At 35.2% G+C, this 24,193-nt stretch overlaps 1 protein-coding gene across 2 annotated transcripts in view; it reads right to left on the reverse strand.

Annotated features, from left to right (window-relative positions):
• Hmt-1 (ABC transporter ATP-binding protein/permease Hmt-1) overlaps positions 1-24,193 on the reverse strand; it is a 59,858-nt gene that overhangs the window by 14,138 nt on the left and 21,527 nt on the right. For both annotated transcript variants that reach the window (XM_069812609.1, XM_069812610.1), the window contains exons 2-11: positions 23,212-23,514; positions 20,712-20,911; positions 16,397-16,550; positions 13,838-14,021; positions 11,059-11,225; positions 10,675-10,912; positions 8,541-8,716; positions 5,548-5,753; positions 2,322-2,529; positions 1,275-1,453 (exon numbers count right to left, since the gene is read on the reverse strand). In XM_069812609.1, the coding sequence (XP_069668710.1) occupies positions 1,275-1,453; positions 2,322-2,529; positions 5,548-5,753; positions 8,541-8,716; positions 10,675-10,912; positions 11,059-11,225; positions 13,838-14,021; positions 16,397-16,550; positions 20,712-20,911; positions 23,212-23,514 (2,015 nt within the window). The remainder of the gene's footprint in view (positions 1-1,274; positions 1,454-2,321; positions 2,530-5,547; positions 5,754-8,540; positions 8,717-10,674; positions 10,913-11,058; positions 11,226-13,837; positions 14,022-16,396; positions 16,551-20,711; positions 20,912-23,211; positions 23,515-24,193) is intronic.

A 24,193-nucleotide genomic window follows, 5' to 3' on the forward strand; every position in this document is an offset into this window, starting at 1 on the left:
CACACATCTCACAATTCAGGTCAGTTCGCACATAACCATAAAAAGACCTAATTTTCAATACTTTCAAGTTAGAAATATGGTCGAGCATAAAAAATTCGTACGAAACTTGCCTATAATGGTAATTAAGATGCTCGTATGAAAATTATGAAACTCGCTTGCGCTCGTTTCATAAACAATCATACTTGCGTCTTAATTACTACCATTATAGGCTCGTTGCATAATGTACTATTACGGATCAGAGGCCTTTGTAATCTCACGAGAATTAACTCTCAAAGACAACCCTAGTTTTGCAAGACCCTGAACTCTCATTGGCCAACAAATACAACTACAGTCTTGCAATTCCACGATAACTGGCCTGTAAATATGGAGTACACTACAGAATTACCCTTGGTCCACAAAGACAACTTGGTCTTAAAATAAATTGATTCTCAGAGATAAATGCAAATGTATGATGATGATGATGATGATGATGATGATGATGATGACGACGACGACGACGACGACCGTTATTTTCTTTTGCTGCAGAAAGTTCATATTTCTAATGGAAAATATTGAAAAAAGTTGTTGTTCCTTCTGTGTTTCAGATTGTAATTCATCACACGTCTGGATAAAAGGGAAGCACACAAAGAAAATCCTCAGTAGGAAGGCTGTGAATTTACAAGCAAAAAGAAGTCTGAAAATTAACTCAAGTTTGTAACAGATAATTCATTTTGTTAGATAATCGAATGATGTTATTGATATGTCTGCTGATGCACCCATTGTATCCTAGATGGCTACTTGTTTACTACAGTCATTTGTCATATGAACATTTGTTATGAGTTGATTAAAGCTGCAACACTTGCTACCAAGCTGAGAATATCTAACATATTTCATTATGTTCTTTCATTAATAACTAAAAAACTAAGGATTTTAGGACATATATTTATATGAACTTTTTTTCTTGTTTTGGTGTGAGAAACATGCCCCCAAGGTTTGTCAAAGTATTTCTGAAACACCCTGTACTGTAGGCCTATTTCAAAGCTACATTTGATCTCTATCATCAAGGAAAACAAAGAATGAGGAACCTATCTGTTACAGAGCTCTCGTTAATGGAGTCAACAATAGGTTCTCCTTTCCTGATGATGGAGCCAATAAGTAGATCCAAAACACTGGATATTTCTACATCTGTAACATGACGTGAAAACCCAAAAATCTTGTACTACTTGAATATTGTAGAAGTCTTAAATCACACTTTTTTATTTTAGTTAATTTTATAAAAGTAAACAAACACTCACTTGATGGTGTTATTGAAGAGCACAGTGTCTTGAGGTACCACACCAATCGCCCTTCTCAAGGACTCCTGTTGTACTGTCTTGATGTTCTGATTATCAATTGTAATAATACCGGTGTGCACATCATAGAATCGAAACAGTAGCCGTATGATTGTGCTCTTCCCACTTCCTGATGGACCCACCTGAAATACAAGTTTCATACCATCAAGTAAACGAACTGTTCTCACTGATATTTATGATTCTCAAATGCTGTTAAGCTGAAACTCTAAGGCATCAGTCCTCCATTTTAGATTTCTAACTTCAATTTATTGCTGATGAACAAATCAAGTTGTAGAGTTAAGACAATCTGTTGTTTTTAGTATTGTTCCACCTGTTCCAATTCACCTGAAATATCAGGTTCCAAACAACAGTTCCGAAATAAGATATTGACAAATGAACTGTGAGCTGAAACTATTGTCTGGAAAGAAAGTTCTAGAAGAGTGTATTATGTAACTTGCTTTTGAGAATCAGCTAAACAGGACAAAATTTCATGCAACTGGTCTGTATTACACAAAAAGTCGAAATGAAAACTGCATGTTTGAAATTAGGAAATGTCACAAGAAATGGTGTTCAATTACAAACTAGTTCTCGAAAGCCATTGCATTGTTTAGCACAACAGACAGGAATATCGAAAAATTCAGTGATGAGCCACAAAATTACTTAAATAAACATTCTAGTCATTTCACGTGAAAAACTTCACCAGGTTCTGAGGAACATAATCCAGAGATATGCATCATATGTAGTGGCGTAGCATCAGGGGAGACAGGGTAGAGATTCTACCCAAAAGTCACGAAATAATTCATACTACAGGTGTCTATTATACTTTTCTTTTACTGTTCTTTTGAAATTTCTAAATATTTTTTTTTATCTTCTGATAAAGTTCAAAGATCACTGATGATGAAGCAAACGTACAAGTTTTAAACTTTTATCATATTTTAAATATTTAAAGTAATGCTTAATTTAATTACTTAGTTTCACTATATGAAGCTACAATTTTTATGCATGACTCACCAACGCCAATGTCTTCCCAGCTGGCACAGAAAAGCTGATGTTCCTGAGGATTATCCTGTCTGGCAAATACCCAAAGCTCACATTTTGGAACTCAACAGCACCTTTCTTCACCAACAAAGGGCCTGCGCCTGGTGCATCTATCACTTCCTGCTCCTCACGCATCAGGTCGAACATGTTCTCCATGTCAACAAAATTCTTCTGGATTGCCCTAAAATAAAACAAAACATGTTATTTTTTCTTATTTAGCTGACAACTTTTCCTTAGTTATTACTTTAGAGTTTATCTTTTTTTTTTTGTGCATACACCGACAATTTCAGATTGTTAAATCTTCAATAAGTTTAGCATAATTTTGTTTATGTTTGTTTTTTTGTCTAGATGATTTACAAAATAAATGGAAAATAAATCATGTGGTAATCAATATTAATATTTAATAACAGAGATATTTGCCTTCACTAATAATGATACAATGATGTGAGACGTAAGGAAGGAGAGTTGCCAACCTTAACTAAATAAAATTATGCCCACCTGAATGCCCCTCTCCCCAAATTTTGTTACGTCATTTGCAACATGATATAATTCATTAATTTATCAAATGCTCATAACATTGGGTTCTCTCCATTTGTTTTCTAATGTGCAAGTAAACGTCTGTGATGTTATTAACACTTTTATCTGAAATGTTGATAGCTTTGCAGTTTGGTATGTGCTGCAAGTTCATAGTTGAATCTTCTTTTCTGCAGAGAACACACTTTGGTGATATATTCCAATTTTGAAGAGTTGCCAGTTAGCTACTAGTCTAAAGATAATCACTGCTGTTCTTCTTGAAGAATAAAGAATCAAATTACTTGTTTATTTTTTTTTAAATTTCGAACCAAGATTTATTTTCATTAATGTTCTTATTATGATTTAATATTGTATATTTATAATTTTTCTTTATTAATAATTCTGCAGAAAAATACGAAATCTCAGAATGAAATCTTTGTTGGATTGTGGTTCCTTTCTTTGCCAAAAGTCGGCATTTTTATTTCCTTCCAACTTAGTGAGAAGGTATCCATTGTAAAGAAACTATTTTTGTCTGTTTTTTTAGAAACTTAATTTTTTAAATATTTCTCTCACCCTCTTCTGATGTTAGTAAAACAAGTCTGAATTACAGATTTTAAATCACAAATATTACTAATATAATACATAAATTTATTCTGTAATTTACTTGTTGTAGACCGATATTAACAGCTTCTAATTCACCATAGTAGTGTGCAAATTGTTCTCCTAATGTCAGACAAAAGCAAAAAAGATCACAATAAATCTGCTCCAGCAATACTATTTTGTTACAGAGATCCATCTGTGTAAATGTGTAGCCTCTCTGATTTTGGATGTAATGGATCTATAGTTTCTGACATTAGTAATTTCATTATTCCTCTTGAAAATTATATTGTATATCAATGTATTCAAGTGGGGATCGTGGAGTTGATAATTTTTATGGGATTGATGGAGTACTATAATCCTTTTCTATAATTTTTACTCCTCTAATTTTTATTAAATTTCCGATGTGTTGGTCATACTTCTCCTGTAATTATCATGTTACAGACGTACTAATTTCGCAAACAATAAAAGAGCCATTTTCTTATTTAATACAAAATGGGATCATTTTCTTAATAATTTGCATACCTGTTATTGGTATTGATTTTACAATTCTAGTGATTTTTCTAGTATTGGATAAAGACACAAAAAATCATAGTAAATACCTGCTTAGGAAAATGTTTGGGGCTAAGAGGGATGAAGTTACAGGAGAATGGAGAAAGTTACACAATGCAGAACTGCACACATTGTATTCTTCACCTGACATAATTAGGAACATTAAATCCAGACATTTGAGATAAGCACAGCATATAGCGCATATGGGTAAATCTAGAAATGCATAAATGTGTTAGTTGGAAGACCTGATGGGAAAAGACCTTTGGGGAGGCCGAGACGTAGATAGGAGAAAATATTAAAACAGATTTGAAGGAAGTGGGATATGATGGTAGGGACTGGATTAATCTTGCTCAGGATAGGGACTGATGGAGGGACTTATGTGAGGGCAGCAATGAACCTCCAGGTTCCTTAAAAGCCAGTAAGTAAGTAAACCCAGACGTTTGAGATTGGCAGGGCATGTAGCATGTATGTGTGAATCTAGAAATACATATATTGTGTTAGCTGGAAGACCTGATGGGAAAAGACCTTTGAGGAGGCCGAGACGTAGATGGGAGAATAATTTTAAATAGATTTGAGGGAAATGGGATATGATGATAGAGATTGGATTAATCTTGCTCAGGATAGGGACTTATGGCGGGCTTATGTGAGAACGGCAATGAACCTCCAGGTCCCTTAAAAGCCAATTGTAAGTAAGAAAGTGATTATTCTAAGAGTTTGATTTTGCACAGTTTATAATTTTTGAAAATGTGTTGCAGATGTTGTAATAAGTGCTTCACATCTTTATAATAATAGCATGTAGTGTTTAATACTGATTTTGAACATCCCCATGTTATAGTTGCTAATTAATGCTTCAATATATTTTATGCTCAACCATGCCGAAATGTAGTAATTATACACCTGGTAGCAGTCCTTTAATGCATGTCATTAAAGTACAGGTGTTCAGCCAATGACAAGTCAGCTTTGTACCGTTATAAAACCGCAAGTATCGATTATTCTCGGATATGCAATCGAAAGAGAATTAGCGAAAAGTCACGGAGGCTGGAAATCCAATACTGTCGCAGAAGGTTATGTTCTGTTACTATAATAATTAGCGTTAACTGTAAATAATATTCAAATAAATTCAATTTGTCATCTCGTTTTTCAATGTCGAATTCAATAATCAAGGTTATATCAAGTTTAACGGGATTACACAAGATCAATGACATTATTGTTCCTCGGAAAAAATCAATACTTTTGCGTCTGCGCACATCTCACAATTCACGACCTAGAACAAGGTCACTTCCGATTTGTCAGATACAAATAAAATGTATACATCTGAATAATTTCGCTTGCGCTTGTTTCATAAACATCCATACTTGCGTCTTAATTACTATCATTATAGGCTCGTTGCATAATGTACTATTAATCTCTGTCTTGCTTTCTCAGTTAAATGATAGAATAAATTAACTGTTCCAAAACATGTAAAATGTACAATGAGAAACAATGACATTAATAAAACTTGAAATCTAACGACACTAGTGTTTTAATCCCTTGTTACCTGTAGTAAGTGCCAAACCAGTTGAGCGGCACATACAGCTGTGTGATGTACGATGCGAACAGCACATAATCACCAACAGTGAGTCCCTGGTGAGCAACAACCATGTGCACACACAGCAGTGAGCCTGAGAGCAGTCCCCCACAAATGATCACGTTCTGCACTGTGTTCAGAATGTTCTGTGTCACTATGGACTTCCACTCCTCCACCTGCAAACCGAAACAGTGCTCTCCTTACATTAAGTATTCCCTGTTCTGCTTCTCTTACAGAAACATTAAATCCAGACGTTTGAGATTGGCAGAGCATGTAGCATAACAGATAATTCTGTAGGACCAAAAAAAAAATTAGTCTTTACATAGATTATTCACCTAACAGTGCACATATACTGTGGAGTCCCAGCCACCAAGTCACTCAAATGAATGCATTCCTTGTGTGATGACTAGGAACTGGATTTGTAGGTTTTCACCTATCTTTTTCCTTGCTTCTGAACTCCTAATGTCTTTAATACTTTTCCGAAACATGATCACAGGAGTCGTATATGTGAATTCTGTTGAACCTAAAAAAATCTAAATAGGACCTTAGTAGCTAAAAAATTTAAGGGGACACACTACTGAGTTTTCGTCAAGTTTGCTCAATGTTAAAAGTTAATTTTTTTTTACTGATGAACTGTATTGACTAGGAGCAAACCCATGCACCATTTCATTGTAGGTAGTCTTAGCATCATTTTAAAAGTTTAAGAAACAAATTATCTTTATATGAGACCCAGATATTTGTTTACTAAAATTATAAACACTTTTTTATATTTTATTTTTTTACAAGTACATTTTTCAACATAAAATTTTGAAAATAATTGAGCACATGTAACTCATCAACATCTATTCGATTTTAAAATTTCAAAAACTTACAATCAAAATTGTGGAGATTAGAAATCTCAGTAGCGTGTCCCCTTAAATCATTGCTGATAACCGTTAACCTGTATTTACTGCGTCATATGTATATATATTTTTTTTTAATTTGAGAGAAATATCAATACATTTCAAGAGAGAGAAAAGAACACACTTGACATGGAGGAGGCTGCCTCAATCCCTAAGGCAAAATCTGTACTTAGCAGTGACAACATCTATGGCTCCCTTGCTTTCCTCAAGGCACATTTCAGTGACCTTCCAATATATATTGAGTACTTGGAATCTTCGTCACTACAACAGAAAGATACAATTGGTGTCATTGACTCGCTTCTACAAAAACAAGTACCAGGACCTGTGAGTGAAGCCATCACATTAAAACTGAAGAAAATATTGCAGAGAAATCCAGGGTTTGAAAAAATGAAAAAAAATGTATGCTCCATTCTCCAGGGGTGAAGTTTCAATTGTCAGTTACCATGGGTACCTGCTGGAGTGGAATGCATGAAATTTGCACTTATAACATCATGTGCGTCAAAAGAATCTTTTTGTCCTTCAAATGTATTTGAGAGACAAAAGAAAAAACTTCTCAGTCGAGAATCTTGAAAAGTATTTGGTCATATATTGCAACCAGGAACAGTACCAATAAATAATGTTGCTTTGTTTGTTTGTGTATTACTTTTTAAAATTATTCTTGATCAAGTTTCAACAAATTGAATTCAAAAGTTGGGTTTGTACTGTACCTTTCATCTAATAAAAATTGAAATTTATGTGTTACATCAAGGCAAATTATATTAGATAAAATGTTAATAGTTACAATAATTTATTCAAACTAAAAATAATGTTAAAGGGAAAGGAGCAAAAATTTCGAATCTTGTAAATTTTGATAAATAATTTGGTTCTTGAAAAGTCAGTTTCGTGGTCCATGTTGCCTTAATAAATATATACTTATTTTTTAAGAATAACTGTAAGGACACATTTTTAACGACTGGGCAATTTTTGCGACCCCTTTCACAGGACATCGTCGTCGTTGTCTTCCTAACAAGTATTAGGCCAAGTGGCCTGTTACGGTCTCAAACTAGAATTTTCAGTCCATCTCTTCTTTGGACGGCCTAGAGATCTTTTGCCATACGGATGGTAATGAAATAGTGCTTTTGGAATTCTGCATCGATTCATTCGTTCGGGATGACCCTTCCACTGAAGTTGATATTTGCTGATGAACTGCATAATAGGTTCTATTTGAAGTTCTTGCATTATGTCCTCATTTTTTTTATGATCCCAGCGAGTATATCCAGCTGTTGCTCTCATAAATCTCATCTCATTTGCTGTTATTCTACTGGCATCTTTATTCTTCACAGTCCACGCTTCACTACCATAGCTTAATACTGGCTGTGCTGAGGTTTTATACAAGCCTATTCTTGTGTGTCTTTGTACTAGTTCACAGGACATAAAACCTAAAAAAACTTATTTCACCTATTCCAAAAACCTAAAATGGTCAAATGGTCTTTTTAAAACCTAAAAATTGGTCCCTAGTGATGACTTAATATGTGTCAATATAAATGTCGAACATGGAGTAAGGCCACTAAGGGAAAGTACCACAAGAGAAAAATTCGATCCGGTGCTGTGGATTGATCCTTGGTTTAGATCGTGTGTAGAACTGGGAGTCCCAGGTTCGATCCCTGGCACTGGAACCAATTTTTCTCAATTAATATTCCATGAGAGTGATGAACATACTATATTACTTTCCATTTGGCTTACAATAAACACTTTTTTTTTTGCTATTCTGTTCTCCATTCTCTTTAAATGTTTCAATCATAAATAATAAAGACGAACATTTTTTCACGTATTTTGAACCCAGCAACACATCTGTTTCACATGTGAAACATTTTATTCCATTTATTATATAGCATAAACCTTACTCCAGTGATGCAGCCAGAATTTTAATGTGAGGGAAGTGCCAAAAAAAAATAAATAAATAATAATAAGATGTCGTGCTAAAAAAAATTAATTAATTATTATCAGCATATTAAGTGCAATTTAGAAAAATATGGTAGTGCTCTTAATGCAAAGAGAAAAAAAAGTATACAATATTCATACCTGATAATCAAGAATGGCTTGGCGATAGCTTTCAACTTCATACTCCTCTGCACCATAGTACTTCACAGTTTCAAAATTAAGCAGGGAATCTACAGACCGGGCCCTGGTGGCATTGTCTGCTAGATTCATACGCCGCTGGAATTTAGTTCGCCACTCTGTTACCAAAATTGTAGCAGCTGCAATGGAACAAAACAATGGCTATTATTATTCAATAAAAAGAATTAACTAATCCTTAGTGCAAACAGGCCAGGTTTCACCATTGAGACACAATGAAACAGTCGTGATTGAGAATCAAAATCTAAAATCGCTAGTAATTTAATACACTGTATTCAATTTTTACAAAAACAAAGGCAGGCCACATAAAAATCCAGGATGATCCAAATATGGTCCGCAGTGGTATTCAACCTATGTTATGAATACCCCCAGGAGTACGTGGGTTACCTCAAGGGGTACGCATCCCACTAACTACATATGTAAAAATGTTGACACATTTATTTTATTATACCTACTTGTTTCCTTGCTTCAATAACCTTTTACATAATTCATTATTGTTATTATACAATAACTACAGTATGAATAACAATAACAATAATAATAATAACATAATAATAATAATAATAATAATAATTTATTTTGCGTACATCAATCGTACTCTTTTGTTATTTCCTATATAATTGCAATGCAGTTTGGGAGTACAAAGATAAAAAAAAATATTTTGGGAGTATGCTAGCAAAAGACTAATATCACTGATTTAGACAATCTCAAGACAACACTTCATCCTTCCCAGCTTCTGCTCGGCATTCAAAGCTTTAGAAACCCACCTAGTATAGAATATAACAAAACGTTTGAACATTTCTGTCAACAACGGGGAAAGAAAACACAAGAGATTAGAAATACTGTTGCTCATGAAATCCTATGCTATCTGTGGCAGACTAACAACTAGAGGTGGGTAAAAAATAACACAACAGTTATTTTGGAACTGTTCCGGTCTCGGAGCTGTTGCAAAAATGAACAGTAGGTCGGAACCTCCTGTTCCGAAATAACACTGTTCCCACTCCGAGCTGCTCACTTGTCCAGCTGTTGCGGGCCCGCAGTACTGCGTTGCGCAAGGCATGTTCCGACTCCGAGACAACAGAGAACAGTCGGAATCTGTTCTGTTGAACCAATGACAACTCCGGCTACACTGTTCTCGTTGTTCTTTATGTTGTACTTGGAACAAGTTGGAACTTGGAACTCTCACGTGGATGGATGAGGAAGCATGGAAATTGAAATCCTTGTAGTGTGATCATAAATAATGACAGAGAGCGAGGTGTGATGCGAAGTTTATATTATTACACTTTGGTACAGATGCGTTTCTAACATTTTACTAAGTGTGGGAATTTCAGGTTTCACTACTGCTAATGTATAAATATATACAGTAGTTATATATTTTTATTATGTATCAAATTATAATGTAATTATTATTATCATCATAACTAAGCATTAAGAAACGTAAAAATAAAAATTAATAATTTTAGTTCTTTTTTTACTATGGAACACTGAGAACAAAAATTACATACTATACGTTTTAAATGAGATGTTAAATTTTTGAGTTGGTTACCGTGTCCTCATGACTTCATATACCAATTAGTGTTGCAATCTGACCTTGTATTCAACAGCTGTTTATCTAATAAACACGAAGCTTCTGTCCGCATACACAGCAAGTTTCCAAACAGATTCGAATGTGCAGTGGAATGTCATCTATTGAGAAACGTGTGCTATGTCGTCATGCCGATAACGTATGTGCGAGCTGCTTGGGGAAGAGGGAGGGTACTGTACGACTCCTCAAATGGAGCGAGAGTCAAAGAGATAGCTCGCATCAGTGAATGATTCAGACACATCTCTACTTGTAACTGTTATTTCGGAACTGTTATTTGGAACATAGTATTTTTCCGGGACTGGAACAGCCGGAACTGTTCCGGGAAAAGAACAACTTCGCCCATCACTACTAACAACTTAGCCATTCCTTGCACGTCAGTCAATAGTAATGAATGAATACAATAACTTTTCCTACACCCCAGTCTTTAAATGTCATGGAATAACTAACTATAGTAAATAACTACAATCTTAACACGTACAAACAAAGCTTTCTCACCTATGTAGAGACACATTGTGATAAACACAATGAGGCCAAACCAACCATTAAAGGCAGAAATAAAATAACAAACAGCTACAATAATGTCGGTTATCGTAGGCACGATGGAGAAAAGAATGTAGTTCAGCAGGTTGTTAATACTGTCCGTGCCACGGTCCATGACACGCAGCACTTCGCCTGTCTTGCGACTCAAATGCCACCTCAGACTGAGTCCGTGCAGGTGTTTAAATAACTCCACCTGCCAAAGAGAGATTACATAATACAGTCAGAGATTTACCTCTCATTTCTATTTGTACGGTTTTTTTCAGGTACATTATGGTATACATTCCTGGAACTATGTAACTAAAGTTAAATTACACTACATCAATCATTTCTCAATTTTACCTCAACTTCACGCGTGGTATACTGCTGTATTCGAATCCACAGGAATGACCGCAAGTTGTTCAGCAGTCCCATACCCCCTGTACCTCCTCCTTGCAGGAATTTGAAAGCCACATAAATAAGCACCCAATCCCATCGAAATGTCAGGGCAGGCACTGTCATACTGTCCACTGCAATATAAACAGAAAGCAATATACAGTACAGTAGTTGTCGAGTCACGCAGTAGTGTATTTCTAATAAAAATTGCCCTGACTCTGTGATTTCGGTAGCATCAATTAATATTTGTCTTTGTCGTTGTCGTCATCATCATCATCATCATCATAACCATTTCAGCAGGAATACTTATGGAATTTCAGACGAAAATTCATGGGTTCGAATCTAGATATAGTGGTTGTTAGGTCTGTGGAGTAGATCTCATTATGAGTTTTTTTTAAAAATACGAATAAAACAGGACTTTTTATAAATGCAAAATTTGATGGTAATATGAAAATCATGAAGTGCCCTGGCACTGCCAGGTCTCGAAAAATAATACCTTGGTACTAGCCCTGAAATATAACCCTGGAGTCACTCGCCCCTCACTACCTACTGTAAATATCAATGAACAAAATGCAACCCTTCTCTTACACCTACTGCCCAACTGTAAAAATCACTGAGAAAGTTGAGTTGCCTTGAGATAATGGAATGGGACGAAAAAATTATGATTTGTCCCGAAAAATATAACACATGGATAAATCTTCTCCTTTTGAGAATTTGAAATTCAGTACACATAAATAAGGACCCAATCCCAATGAAAGAAACTTTGGGTGAGATTTTAACTTGAAGCACATAAATAAACACTGCTGTTGGCACAGATTTTCGAACTGAAAATACGGGAGATATGGATATAATTGCCAAAATCGTTCCATCAAGAAATTATCGACATGTTTTACCTTTAGGAGGATGTTATATCATATAGTGTAACTGTGCCCAAAAGTAATTTAAAATTAATCTCATAACACTATTAATTCTTACCACTTGCTTTGTATTTATTCAGAAACTTTTACAATAAACTTTTTTTTTTTTTTTTTTTCGTGACCCTTTCTATTACCTTTTTCTTTCCTCTTTTTCTGTTTTTCAGCTTTCTTAAACTAGTACGTACACAACACCCATGCCCAAGGCGGGACTCGAACCCACAACCTTTCGGACCAAGCGATAGAGACATGCCGTGGCCCTACCGCTTGAGCCATCCAGGTCGGCTAAACTGAAATTTCCCTTAACAAAACAGGTTGAAAATTAATGAGAATTTGTCATTGTAGATTGCACTTAAAAATATGTAATACAATAACTTTTATAGCATCATAGCACTATCATATTTATCATTCAAATAAGTAAATAGATAAATAAATTAATGATCAAATTTGTATGTGAGACAGAAGACTGGCAAAAATGTGGGTAAAATATGAGAGAATCCGTAAAATACGGGAGACCTGGCAATCCTAGTAACACCCGATTCCAACAAAACTTTAGGTGAGGATGTCATACTGCCCACTGCAATGTAAATATAAAACATTACACATGAATAAACTTCCTTCTCGTTACAACTTCAACACAATTCCAACTAAATTTCAGGTGAGGGTCTGTAATACCCTCCAAAGCAAAGAGGAAATATTACTATTTTAGTATACAGCAAATCATACAATTCTAGCTTTAAAAAAAGCATACAAGGGCTGCAACTATTTCATTTTTATTTTTATTACATTTTAATAATGTGAACACCCTTTTACTTGCAGGTGACATGATGCTGATAGGGGAAAGCTCAAGATAAATTACAGAAATTTTTTATACATTAAATAAGGTGATTTTCAATATAATGCATTGAGTAGCACAAAAAGTGAAACACTTCAATTTTTTTTTTTTGTAAGACCGAAGTTAATTATTAATAATCATACCTACCAAAAATATTTTGGTTGCCACAATAATATACCAACATTTCGTTTAATTAAGAATTGTTTTTCTACTTCCAAAGATACAGCCATTTCTATGAATAGGTACCTTAAACTGAAAAGAAAATTGAAGTTTCTCGCTTTTTATAACAGTGAGTAAAAATATTCCATTTTAGCATGTTACAATGATTACTAATACACAGTGAGGGAGTGAGACGGTATGCGATGGTATGGAATACCACCACTAGTTTCTACAGCCAGAAAACATACCGTTAGTGAAAAATGACATACCGTCACTGAAAAAATGTGATCGTAAAAATTTGTTTATACATTTCTTCACAGCAAAGAGTACTATGTGTTTGCTACATAAATCTACGCCACAGCCTTCTGGAACTGTATTCAGTGCGTATTTAGACATGCTTATTTGATAAGCTTAACCCCTGGAATGCTTACAAAGGTAGTACCGGTATTTCAAGTATAGAAGGCTGTGGTCTGTAGCTTGTGGTGACCATTGTTGCCAATTTAGTGACTGTGTCATTTTTTGTTGCACTTTTTATTAATAATTTAGTAAGGCACTTTGAAGCTTTAACAGTATTTTAAATGATAAGTCTCAAAGGACATTGTAAAATAATCTAGTAAATAACCGAAGTAACTTGAAATTATTTTATTAAGAAATGTAATGGGTCGCGTAAGCTTCAAAGATTCACATTACTGACAGTATATATAATTTATGTCTAAGTTGTAAGGGAGGGGGTATGTCTTTTTTTTTTTAAATCGAAGTATGCCAGAGGAAAATTTTGGGGTAGCATACTGCCTCTGGTTTTTTCCCCACTTCCCTCACTGCTAATACATCAGCTCACCTATATGTTTGCTGTAGATTGGAACGTAGAGATTTATTACTCGGCCAAATGCCAATAGCAGGAAGCAGAACATAACTCTGAACTGCAATAAGATGTCTTTCTTGGGCCAGAGGAATGGAGCTAAAGTCTTTATTTTTTTCCAGACATTTCTAAATGTAGATCCTTGATTCGTCGTATCTGTTTCCTGCATTGGAATGCAAACAAACAAATGAATGAATTAATACATGTACAGAGTGGAAGTAATATTACAGTCTAGTATATACAGTCACGAAGCTCAATATGTAGTAAATATGCATCCATAGATAGTTGCTAACCACTAGGATCGCTAATATCGCCTCATTACAGACAATGCAAAATAGTACCTGCACAGTCTATTGTTCCTAGCACCCTCACATCTCAAGCTTCGTGACTGTATATACTGGACTGTGATAATATAACTATGCAGATTTTAACAACTTATTCCTTGGGCAGAGTACAACAAAAAAAATTGTAATATCATTTTAGTTCCAAATGAATAATTTTCTTAGGAAAAAATAATTTTCCCCTAAAATGTTGTTGTTGTTTTCTAATGCCAGGCGTTTGACAATAAAGTCATTTGATCTCTTGCACTCCAATATTTTTCAAAGATATTATCATGCCCAGCCACTGAAGCACAAATTTTGAGGTGTTCCGAATCCATTTCTTGGTTTGAGTTGCACAATGGGCAGTTAGGGGACTGATATATTCCAATTCTATGCAGGTGTTTGGCCAAACAATTATGGCCTGTTACCAATCTAAATGCAGCTACAGATGATTTTCGTGGCAAATCGGGAATTAACTGTGGATTTTGATGCAGAGAGTTCCATTTTTTCCCTTGGGATTGAGTTATCAAATTTTGTTTGTTGAAGTCTAAGTATGTAGATTTAATAAATCTCTTCACAGAGTAATACGTAGATTTAGTAACAGGTCTGTAAGTAGCAGTGCTGCCCTTCTTTGCTAAAGCATCCGCATTCTCGTTTCCCAGGATTCCACAATGGGATGGTATCCATTGGAATACAATTCTTTTATTGAGTGATATTAATTGAGAGAGCATTTTAGTTATTTCTGCTGTTTGAGATGAAGGTGTGTGTTTAGAGACGATTGATAGAATAGCTGCTTTGGAGTCTGACAATATTCCCCTAAAATGTGAACAATGTTTTACTCAATAAGTACTATCAATACGATTCTTATTTTTACTGTTTTCATTAGAGAAACTAATAAGAAATAATTTATCCGTTTGCAGTTTTTAAATAAAATGAATGGTTTCCCTGCAAGTTAAATAAAAAGATTAACACATAATGTTATTTCCTGCCATTAGGAAATCTGGCAACCCTGTTGGAGTGACTAAGGGACAGAACTCTGCTCTTTAGACCGAGTGCATGTGTGCTTTCGTACATGAGATGGTGATGCACTGTTGCCAAACTATGCAGACTTTCAGTCTAATTTTCTGATTAACCTTGCATTTAATTACAAAATGCCTAATAGGTTTATTATTTATTTTAGTGTATTCTGTTGCCCCTTCAATCTGCAAAGTTACATTAAATCCTGTATATAACATTTCTTACTAGACAATGTGATGAAATATACTTTCAAAGGGAAAACAAATAATTCCAGCCAGAATAGCTGTGGTTCGAGGGGTTAAAATTAATCTTACAACAACGAAAAGGCTTTGTCTATTTATTTAAATATTTTTATTATGTTGTTGTTGTTATTATTATTATTATTATTATTATTATTATTATTATTATTATTCTCACTTTTCATTCGCTGATTTTTTTATGCAGGAAAATGTACAGTTTTATGGTCTAGGGAAAGTACTGATTTTTTTAAATTTATTAAATGTTCAGCAGATCATTGCCACTTCGTAGCAATGTCATTTTGTATTTTCTCTGGACAAAAAACAGAATACGGCATTACTACTAAATGGGAAGGGTGAGTGTTTTCGTAAAAGACGAGTATTTTTCCTGGATTAAAATGCTACGAAGTGGTGGTGATGTGGTGAACATTTATCTTTATTTTTTGCACGTGTTTCCATGAGCAAAAATGACATACACAATACCTTGGATTCTGCACTTTAACTGTTTAATTTAAATTATACAGCTGACAACCATGATAGGTTGATTTAATTTAATGGCAGAATAAAATTGCATTTTTTTAGGTGGGTACTTGTCTGTTCATTATTCACTCATATGTGTATGCCAATTTATCGACAGAGTCATTGTCTAGATGCGCCATAAGAGGCTGGTCTTTGCTACACCTGCGATGAGATGGGATGGGGATTTGTTGAGATGCCACAGGGGGACCAAAGTCCCAAAGAAAACCTCTGTATTACCTGGACAATGGGCTTGCCCAACATGAGTTATAAAGAAGGTGACACCAGGAATTGAACCCAGATTCACAGGATTATAAGTCCAGCAGTCTAACCACTAGACTACCATAGCAGCTGGAATAAAAACGATTGTATTACAGATTTAAAAAGTCGATCTTATGATAATTTGTTACATAGTATGTACCGGTACTTTAAGTTCTGTTAATACTTACATCTGCGTGTATGTTGTTTACTCTTGAGGAGTTATTAAGGTCGAAATAGTCTCTGTTCGTCATGATGCCTGGAGCTCGCAAACCAAGAACAAATAAAATGACGCACGAGACAAACCGGGTCACAAAGACACCCATCTCGACTTGATCAGTTAGCCTGGAATACACAAGCAATTACCATTAGAAGAAATATGACATTCTTCAAAATGTATTACATAAACTTTATCATGTCTACGATCCTGATGGTTCAGTAACTACCTTGCTAGCCTTTGGACCCAAGGTTCGATCCCAGCTCAAGGAGATGGATTTTTATATTCAAAAGTTTCTAAAAAGAAAACTGTGTGGATCTTCACAGCAGATAGATATACAGGGCTTTCATTTCAAAACTCCTCAGTCTAAACAACTATTTATTTAAATTTAATTAAATTTCAACAAAAAAACACGTCAATTTAGATATTGAAGGGGAAGTTGCATTTTAGGTTTCACCCCCTCACTCAACTCCATCCTCACTCTGAAATTTAAAATGGCACCACTGTATTATGATACTTAAATCTGAAATTCAATTGTTTATACATCTCATTCATTTATTCTCACATCCTTTCTATTCTATCGTCACCTGGAAATCTGAACTGTTGTTATTGTCGGTAGCATTGAAGACAATAAAACTACAAAGACTATTGTTGATTACATGTTATTGCAGGTAGTAACTTACTTACTTACTTACTTACTGGCTTTTAAGGAACCCGAAGGTTCATTGCCGCCCTCACATAAGCCCGCCAGCGGTCCCTATCCTGTGCAAGATTAATCCAGTCTCTATCATCATACCCCACCTCCCTCAAATCCATTTTAATATTATCCTTCCATCTACGTCTCGGCCTCCCTAAAGGTCTTTTTCCCTCCGGTCTCCCAACTAACACTCTATATGCATTTCTGGATTCGCCCATACGTGCTACATGCCCTGCCCATCTCAAACGTCTAGATTTAATGTTCCTAATTATGTCAGGTGAAGAATACAATGCGTGCAGTTCTGTGTTGTGTAACTTTCTCCATTTTCCTGTAACTTCATCCCTCTTAGCCCCAAATATTTTCCTGAGAACCTTATTCTCAAACACTCTTAACCTATGTTCCTCTCTCAACGTGAGAGTCCAAGTTTTACAACCATAAAGAACAACCGGTAATATAATTGTTTTATAAATTCTAACTTCAGATTTTTTGACAGCAGACTGGATGATTACAGTAGTAACACAAACCAATATTAAGGAATGTTATGGTTATGCATCATAAACCTATTCTTTAAAAATTTAAAACAAGATAGAAGATAATAAAAGCGGAAGTTTGGATTTACATTATTTAAGTGGTAAGGTTTTGATACTATGGCAATGTTATGAAGAGAAGTTACGAAATAAGCTGTATTACTATCTAGCCAACAATGGAGCATATTTTGAACATTTAATTTAGCAAATTAAATTAATTAAATTTAGGAACTTACCAAAATAATCTCTGTTTTCATCCTACAACCGACAATAACAACAATCCAGGTTGCCAGGCGACGATAAAAAACAAACGATGTGAGAACAAATGAATGAGATGTATAAAAACTGAATACTTTTTCAAATTTAAATATCGTAATATAAGGGTGCCATTTGAAATTTCAAAGGGGGCATGAGAAGTGAGTGTGTGAAAAATTAACTGCCCATACTTATGGGTAAGAATGTGAAAATGTACTTGAAATGCTGCATTAATAAATAATGTATGACAAGTACTTGGAGAAAGTAGTTAAATAACCACCTCCATTGAATCCACACTCTATCACTATCCACAAATGTTCTACTGGCTTCTGTCACGCAGCCTGCAAGATAATTCTATTGGTGATACTGAAACCTCATCTCATTTAACCTCTGATATTCAAACCTCACCAAATCTCATCTGAATTTCCTCCACCTGCGGCTGATAGCTAATATTTCCACTACTGACTCCCTGCTATGATTTCTGTTGAACACTTCAAACCTGATATACTAAAGATTAAGTTCAATCCTAGATAACTGCTAAAGCCTGTTCGGAAACTCGTGGCACCAAACTACGCGAGCTTCTTTCTGAGGCTTCTGCTGCAAGTGAAGTGGGGGGGAGGGGGGGGAGTTCTGTGTGTGCGGCCATTTCCAAGCAATAGGCAAGCAAGTAAATACCAAATGAAATATATGCCTTGAAATTCGAGGAAGATTCGATAATTTTTAAATTCACAGCTATAAGAAAATCTCGGTTGATCGAGTTTTAAATGACGCGCACTCATGTGCCGCTAGAAAACTGTGAGATTGTTTGTGTAGAGGAAAGCAAAACCTTTCCTCCTTTACTGCAGTTAACACACATAGACAACAGCGCACTAGCGGCCAGAGAAAGAAGCAGAGTTTTAATGCAAGCGAATGAACAGTAAGGGAGGAGATCCTCCTCTGAATCAGCGCATGGGCGGGAAATAGAAACCAACTGGTCTTGCAACAAACTCGCTACCGCTGCCATCTAACGATGCTGCATTCAACCAGACTATAACACATCTAGAAGAAGGCACAATAAAAACAGTTTTAACGCAAAGCTATGAAAGACACCATATAAACTTTTTTTAAATCATAAATCAAAATATATTATTCATTGCATTTTATATAAGCTACTACTCATGGTTTGAAACTTTAGAGGATATCTGACAGCTGAAGTTAGATTTTTATAGAACAAAGAGTAAGTAGTTCTATGTTAGTATCGTAGATCATTTTGGCCTCTAAAATTCACTTCCATTCATTGTCTACTAGATAGGACAACAGCCAAGTTGTCAGTTTTGTACAAATATATTTGAAATTGAAAGTACACCAAACTACAATATTTTTAACACAAAAAATAATCGGCCACCTGCAGCTTTGAGCAATAATGGTAGTATGATTTTACAAGAACTGACATTCTTCAAAAGCATGTGATACTGAACTTTTAAAATGTATATGTGGCAACACAGACCATGTGAGTGGGTGCAGTGTTCTCGCTTTCCTAACAGATTATTTCTCATTCCCACTTCCGTAAAACAGTTCTGGTTATATGTTAGTAGCTAGTCTCTACCAACACGTGTGATGCTGTAGTGTGCGCTAAAAATGCTGCGAGTTTGTGAATTTCCTTGTAATTTTTAATTTGTACAATTATCCACCAATGAATGGAAGTGAAAACATATTTGGACATATTAATTGATGAACTAGTGGACTTACTTGTGTTAAATATGTAATATTTGTCCGGCTTACAGCTGTTTCAGTGCTTCACGCACCATCATCAGAGCCTACTAGATCGCGGCGTCATCTCGAACTTCTCTGCCTGTGAGGCGGGTGTGTTTTATTGTTGGAAGGTGTTGAAGTGTGGAGTCGAATAGTGTGTGTGTACTGAAATTGATCTGTGTGTTGAGGATTTGATCGGGGTGTGTTTTAGTGTGTTTGTATATTTCGTATTGTGTAATCCCAAGGGAAAAAATGGAACTCTCTGCATCAAAATCCACAGTTAATTCCCGATTTACCACGAAAATCGTCTGTAGCTGCATTTAGATTTTGCAACAGGCCATGATTGTTTAGCCAATATTGGAATATATCAGTCCCCTAACTGTCCATTGTGCAACTCAAACCAAGAAATGGATTCGGAACACCTCAAAATCTGTGCTTCAGTGGCTGGTCATGATAATATCTTTGAAAAATATTGGCGTGCAAGAGGTCAAATGACTTTATTGTCAAACGCCTGGCATTAGAAAACAACAAAACAACAACATATTTCGTATTGTTCTAGTGTGTTGAGTTTTTGGTTCTTGGGTTGTGTGTGTAGGATTTCCATGTCCGCATTTATGTTATTGTATAAAACACACCCTCCTAACAGGCAGAGAAGTTTGAGATGACGCCGCAATCTAGTAGGCTCTGATGATGGTGCGTGAAGCACTGAAACAGCTGTAAGCTGGACAAATATTACATATTTAACACGAGTAAGTCCACTAGTTCATCAATTAATTATATTCAAGTGTTAAAAGTGGTGTACGCAAGATTCAAAATGGATATTTGGACAATTTAGGAAACTCAGTTTACAAGAAAAGATTATTGCTATACAGAAGGGAAGGCCAACCCTAAAACTACCTGGTGTTACATGTATACATGTAGGCTAATTTGTAGCACGTTTCTCTCAAGAAGGTGTCATTTTGCGCTGTTAACTTCTTTCCTCCTCTTAAGAAATATGCAGGAGCCGCTACTGATCGGGTTCTACCCTCAATCACATTAGAAATAACATTAAATTAAATTCTCTACGAAGTCAGACTTACGTTGTTAGATGGAACCACCAATCTTCTCTGCGAAGGTTGATGAAAGACAAGCTCTCCGCTATCAGAACCAGCGTCCAGAACAGCAAGAGAATTAGACCGTGGCCTCTAGCTGGAACCGATGGCAGGAGATAGTTGCGTTCCCAGATTATGAGGATGGCAGAGAATGGGAACATGGCCACTGTGAGCAGAACAGACAGGATCTGAAAATAGGTGAATATCACCATTAAGTTAGGAATCATTATTCCACCGAAAACACATGCACATTAACATACATTTCACTGCATAATGTACTGCATACAGGGAAGATTTACAATGGCCTGATTATAAGAACAACTCCTCATTGACAATGATGGTCACATGAAGCATATAACCAATCAGAAATGTTATAGATAATGTATTTACTATTACTGCATTGAATTTATGATAAAAGCAATTTCTTTGAAATAATGATAGTCAAATGTATTGAGCTGAACAAATATTTTGAATTATAATAAATTTTATATATTTGAGATTAAGTTAAATATGAGCTAAGGTCAGTGATCAAGCCTCTAGGCCAAGCATAAGGGAGGCGAGTTAATATATCAATGTGATACACAGCATGGAGATACACCATTTCCAATGCGATTTTGTAATTAACAAACTGTTCATTAAAAATTACGAACTACTTCATGAATTTTTTGTTTCCCTTTTCAAACTCTCCACCCCTTTAATGCTGCTATATTTATTGTGTCAAGTAAATTTTTGAAATGGGGCGTAAATAAGTTAGAAACGTGAAACTAATTTACGTTAGATTGTTGTCTGGTTTTTGTCAGAAAAAAAAAAACGGAAAATTTGTCAGGATATATTAATTTTATTACACTGAATAGAACACATAATATATATTTAATTTACTAATAGGAAAATGCATGGAAATAAATAAATATATTGAAATATATATAATTTTTTTTTAAGTTGAAGGGGGGGTTCAAACTAGTAACCCCCTCCTTGTGTACACCCCTGCCAGCACCCAATATTTGCCACAAAATAACCTAGAACTATTCATCTGTTACATGTAGTAATGAATGGTGCTATTGCCACCATATTATTCACATCAGCAAATGGATCACCATTTTATATGTAAAACACGATTGTTAATTATATTTAAACACAACTCCCTTCGACAATAACTTCTATCTCTACTGGCAATAGAAATCCTTTCTTGCTGATTCGGTTCTGGTCCCCAAACACCCTCTGTCCAGGACCTCTCGAGCTAACTCAAGTACTTAAATTGCATGTCTGAATGGTTAACACATCCGTCTCTAGTTCCTGAGGACAATGGATCGAGTTTATCTCAGCTAAGTAATAATTTATATAAAAAAAAAACATTTATAATTAAATGTATGTTGTGAGTACAGGAATATAATTGAGACACAAAGAACATCAGAAACTACGACAAAAAATGAAGAGAAAAGTGATACAGATAAATTGAGCCAGTAATAAAAATTTTAATCTAATCTCTTCTGGTTCTTTCATTTCACCCTAGATGGCATCCCCGCCCTACTCTACAACTCCCTCCTTCCCTATTGCCCGAATGCTTCTTATGGAGAGGGAGCATCTGGGAGTGGTAAAGCATTTCTGTAGAATTATCACTAGTACCATTAAGGGTATATGTACGTGAACGACTACAAATATTATCAGAAAATGCAGGTTCTAAATTTCTAAAATTTTATAAGAAAATGAACTCACAACTGGACAAAAATTATAAGGTGCCACAACAAGATTTATTAGAACTTAAATATCTGATAAAAGTATAAAAAAGATTACTAATAAATTTTTTTAACCAGTTTTATCAGAGCATAAAAAATAAAAACAAAGAAATTTTGCACTAATATAATTTGGTAACCATAACATTGTTATGGTCTCTCTGACATCTTTAATATTTTTCCTGCATGTAATAAACACTTATTTCTGAAAAGTAGACTACTCTCAGACATGTAGAGTTGTTTATTTTAATACAGTTAATTTTTTATTTGTCTTAAATAAAATATATTAAAATTTACGTATACTGTTTTGGGACCTAATCTTTCTGTTTTCAAAGAAATGGGCATTATTGTAGTCTATCTTTTGCATAAATTCATGTTGAATCAGTGTACAAAATTTCAGAATTCTATCTCTAATGGTTGTGGAGGTATGAAATATTATGTGTGAAAATTTTCAAATTTTGGAAAACTTAATTTAAAGTAAAAAGTGAATTCCTAAAAATATTATTAGTAATCTTTTTTATACTTTTATCAGATATTTAAGTTCTGATAAGTCTTGTTGTGATACCTTATAATTTTTGTCAAATTGTGACTTCATTTCCTTATAAAATTTTAGAAATTTAGTGCCTGCATTTTCTGATAATAATTGTAGTCGTTCACGTACATATACCCTTAAGTTAATTGTTTGCTGGAAACTGAAATTAAAAAATTTCCCTGGTTAATAACAACGTGCAATGATAACACACTACTTTGATACATACCATGTACCCATATATGACACGATCGTGAAAAACTGTCCCTTGAAGTATCAATCTAACAATTGCTAGAGCAGGAAGAAAGAATGTGAAGAAGAGCTGGACATAATACAGCTTGGAATATGGGAGGGACAGCTGTGACACTCGTGTGCCATACTTCTTGTACATCCACAGCTGAGCTGACCCAAACAGCAACAGGAAGCCAGCACTAACAGCCATCGTGATGGTCTCCATAAAACATTGCGATGTGCCATGGTTGACCCACACTTCACTGAATGTCGTGTTTGGTGGACAATACAACATTTTGACCTGAAACAGAAAAAAAACTGTAATAGCAAAACAGTTTACGACTATCTGCAGATGAATGTAAGAAACCATTGAAGGAAAAGAATTAATACGATGAAAGAATAATGGAACGGAGAAAAATTCTCTCTGGCGCCAGGATTTGAACCCGGGTTTTCAGCTCTACGTGCTGACGCTTTATCCACTAAGCCACACAGGATTCCACCCCGGCGTCGGAAGAATCGTCTCAGTTTTAAGTTCCAACTCTTGGGTTCCCTCTAGTGGCCGCCCTCTGCACTACGTCATAGATATCTATGAACCTAGGACCGAAGTCCACACATGTGCTGAGGTGCACTCGTAATGAGTGACTAGTTGGCCGGGATCCGACGGAATAAGCGCCGTCTTAAATCACGAAGTAATTTACGCATATCATATATATTATTATAATGCACCGAAGTACATATGATATTTCCATGCAGATATTCTGCGTCATCATACGATGATCCCGGCGCCGAAGAGAATTTTTCTCCGTTCTATTACTCTTTCCTATCCAGTCCTCTGAATGAACTCTTACTTTCTTCGACCCCGACGGCATTAGAGCATTCGAGGCCTAGGGGTTCATTTCCCTTTCCTTCCTCCTCTTTCTACTTTTCTGTTCCTAGTGCTGACCTGCTGTGGCACTAAAATCGTCCTTCAGTGGCTTAAG

This window comes from Periplaneta americana, chromosome 16 (genome assembly GCF_040183065.1).
Source record: "Periplaneta americana isolate PAMFEO1 chromosome 16, P.americana_PAMFEO1_priV1, whole genome shotgun sequence".
NCBI classification, from domain to species: Eukaryota; Metazoa; Arthropoda; class Insecta; order Blattodea; family Blattidae; genus Periplaneta; species Periplaneta americana.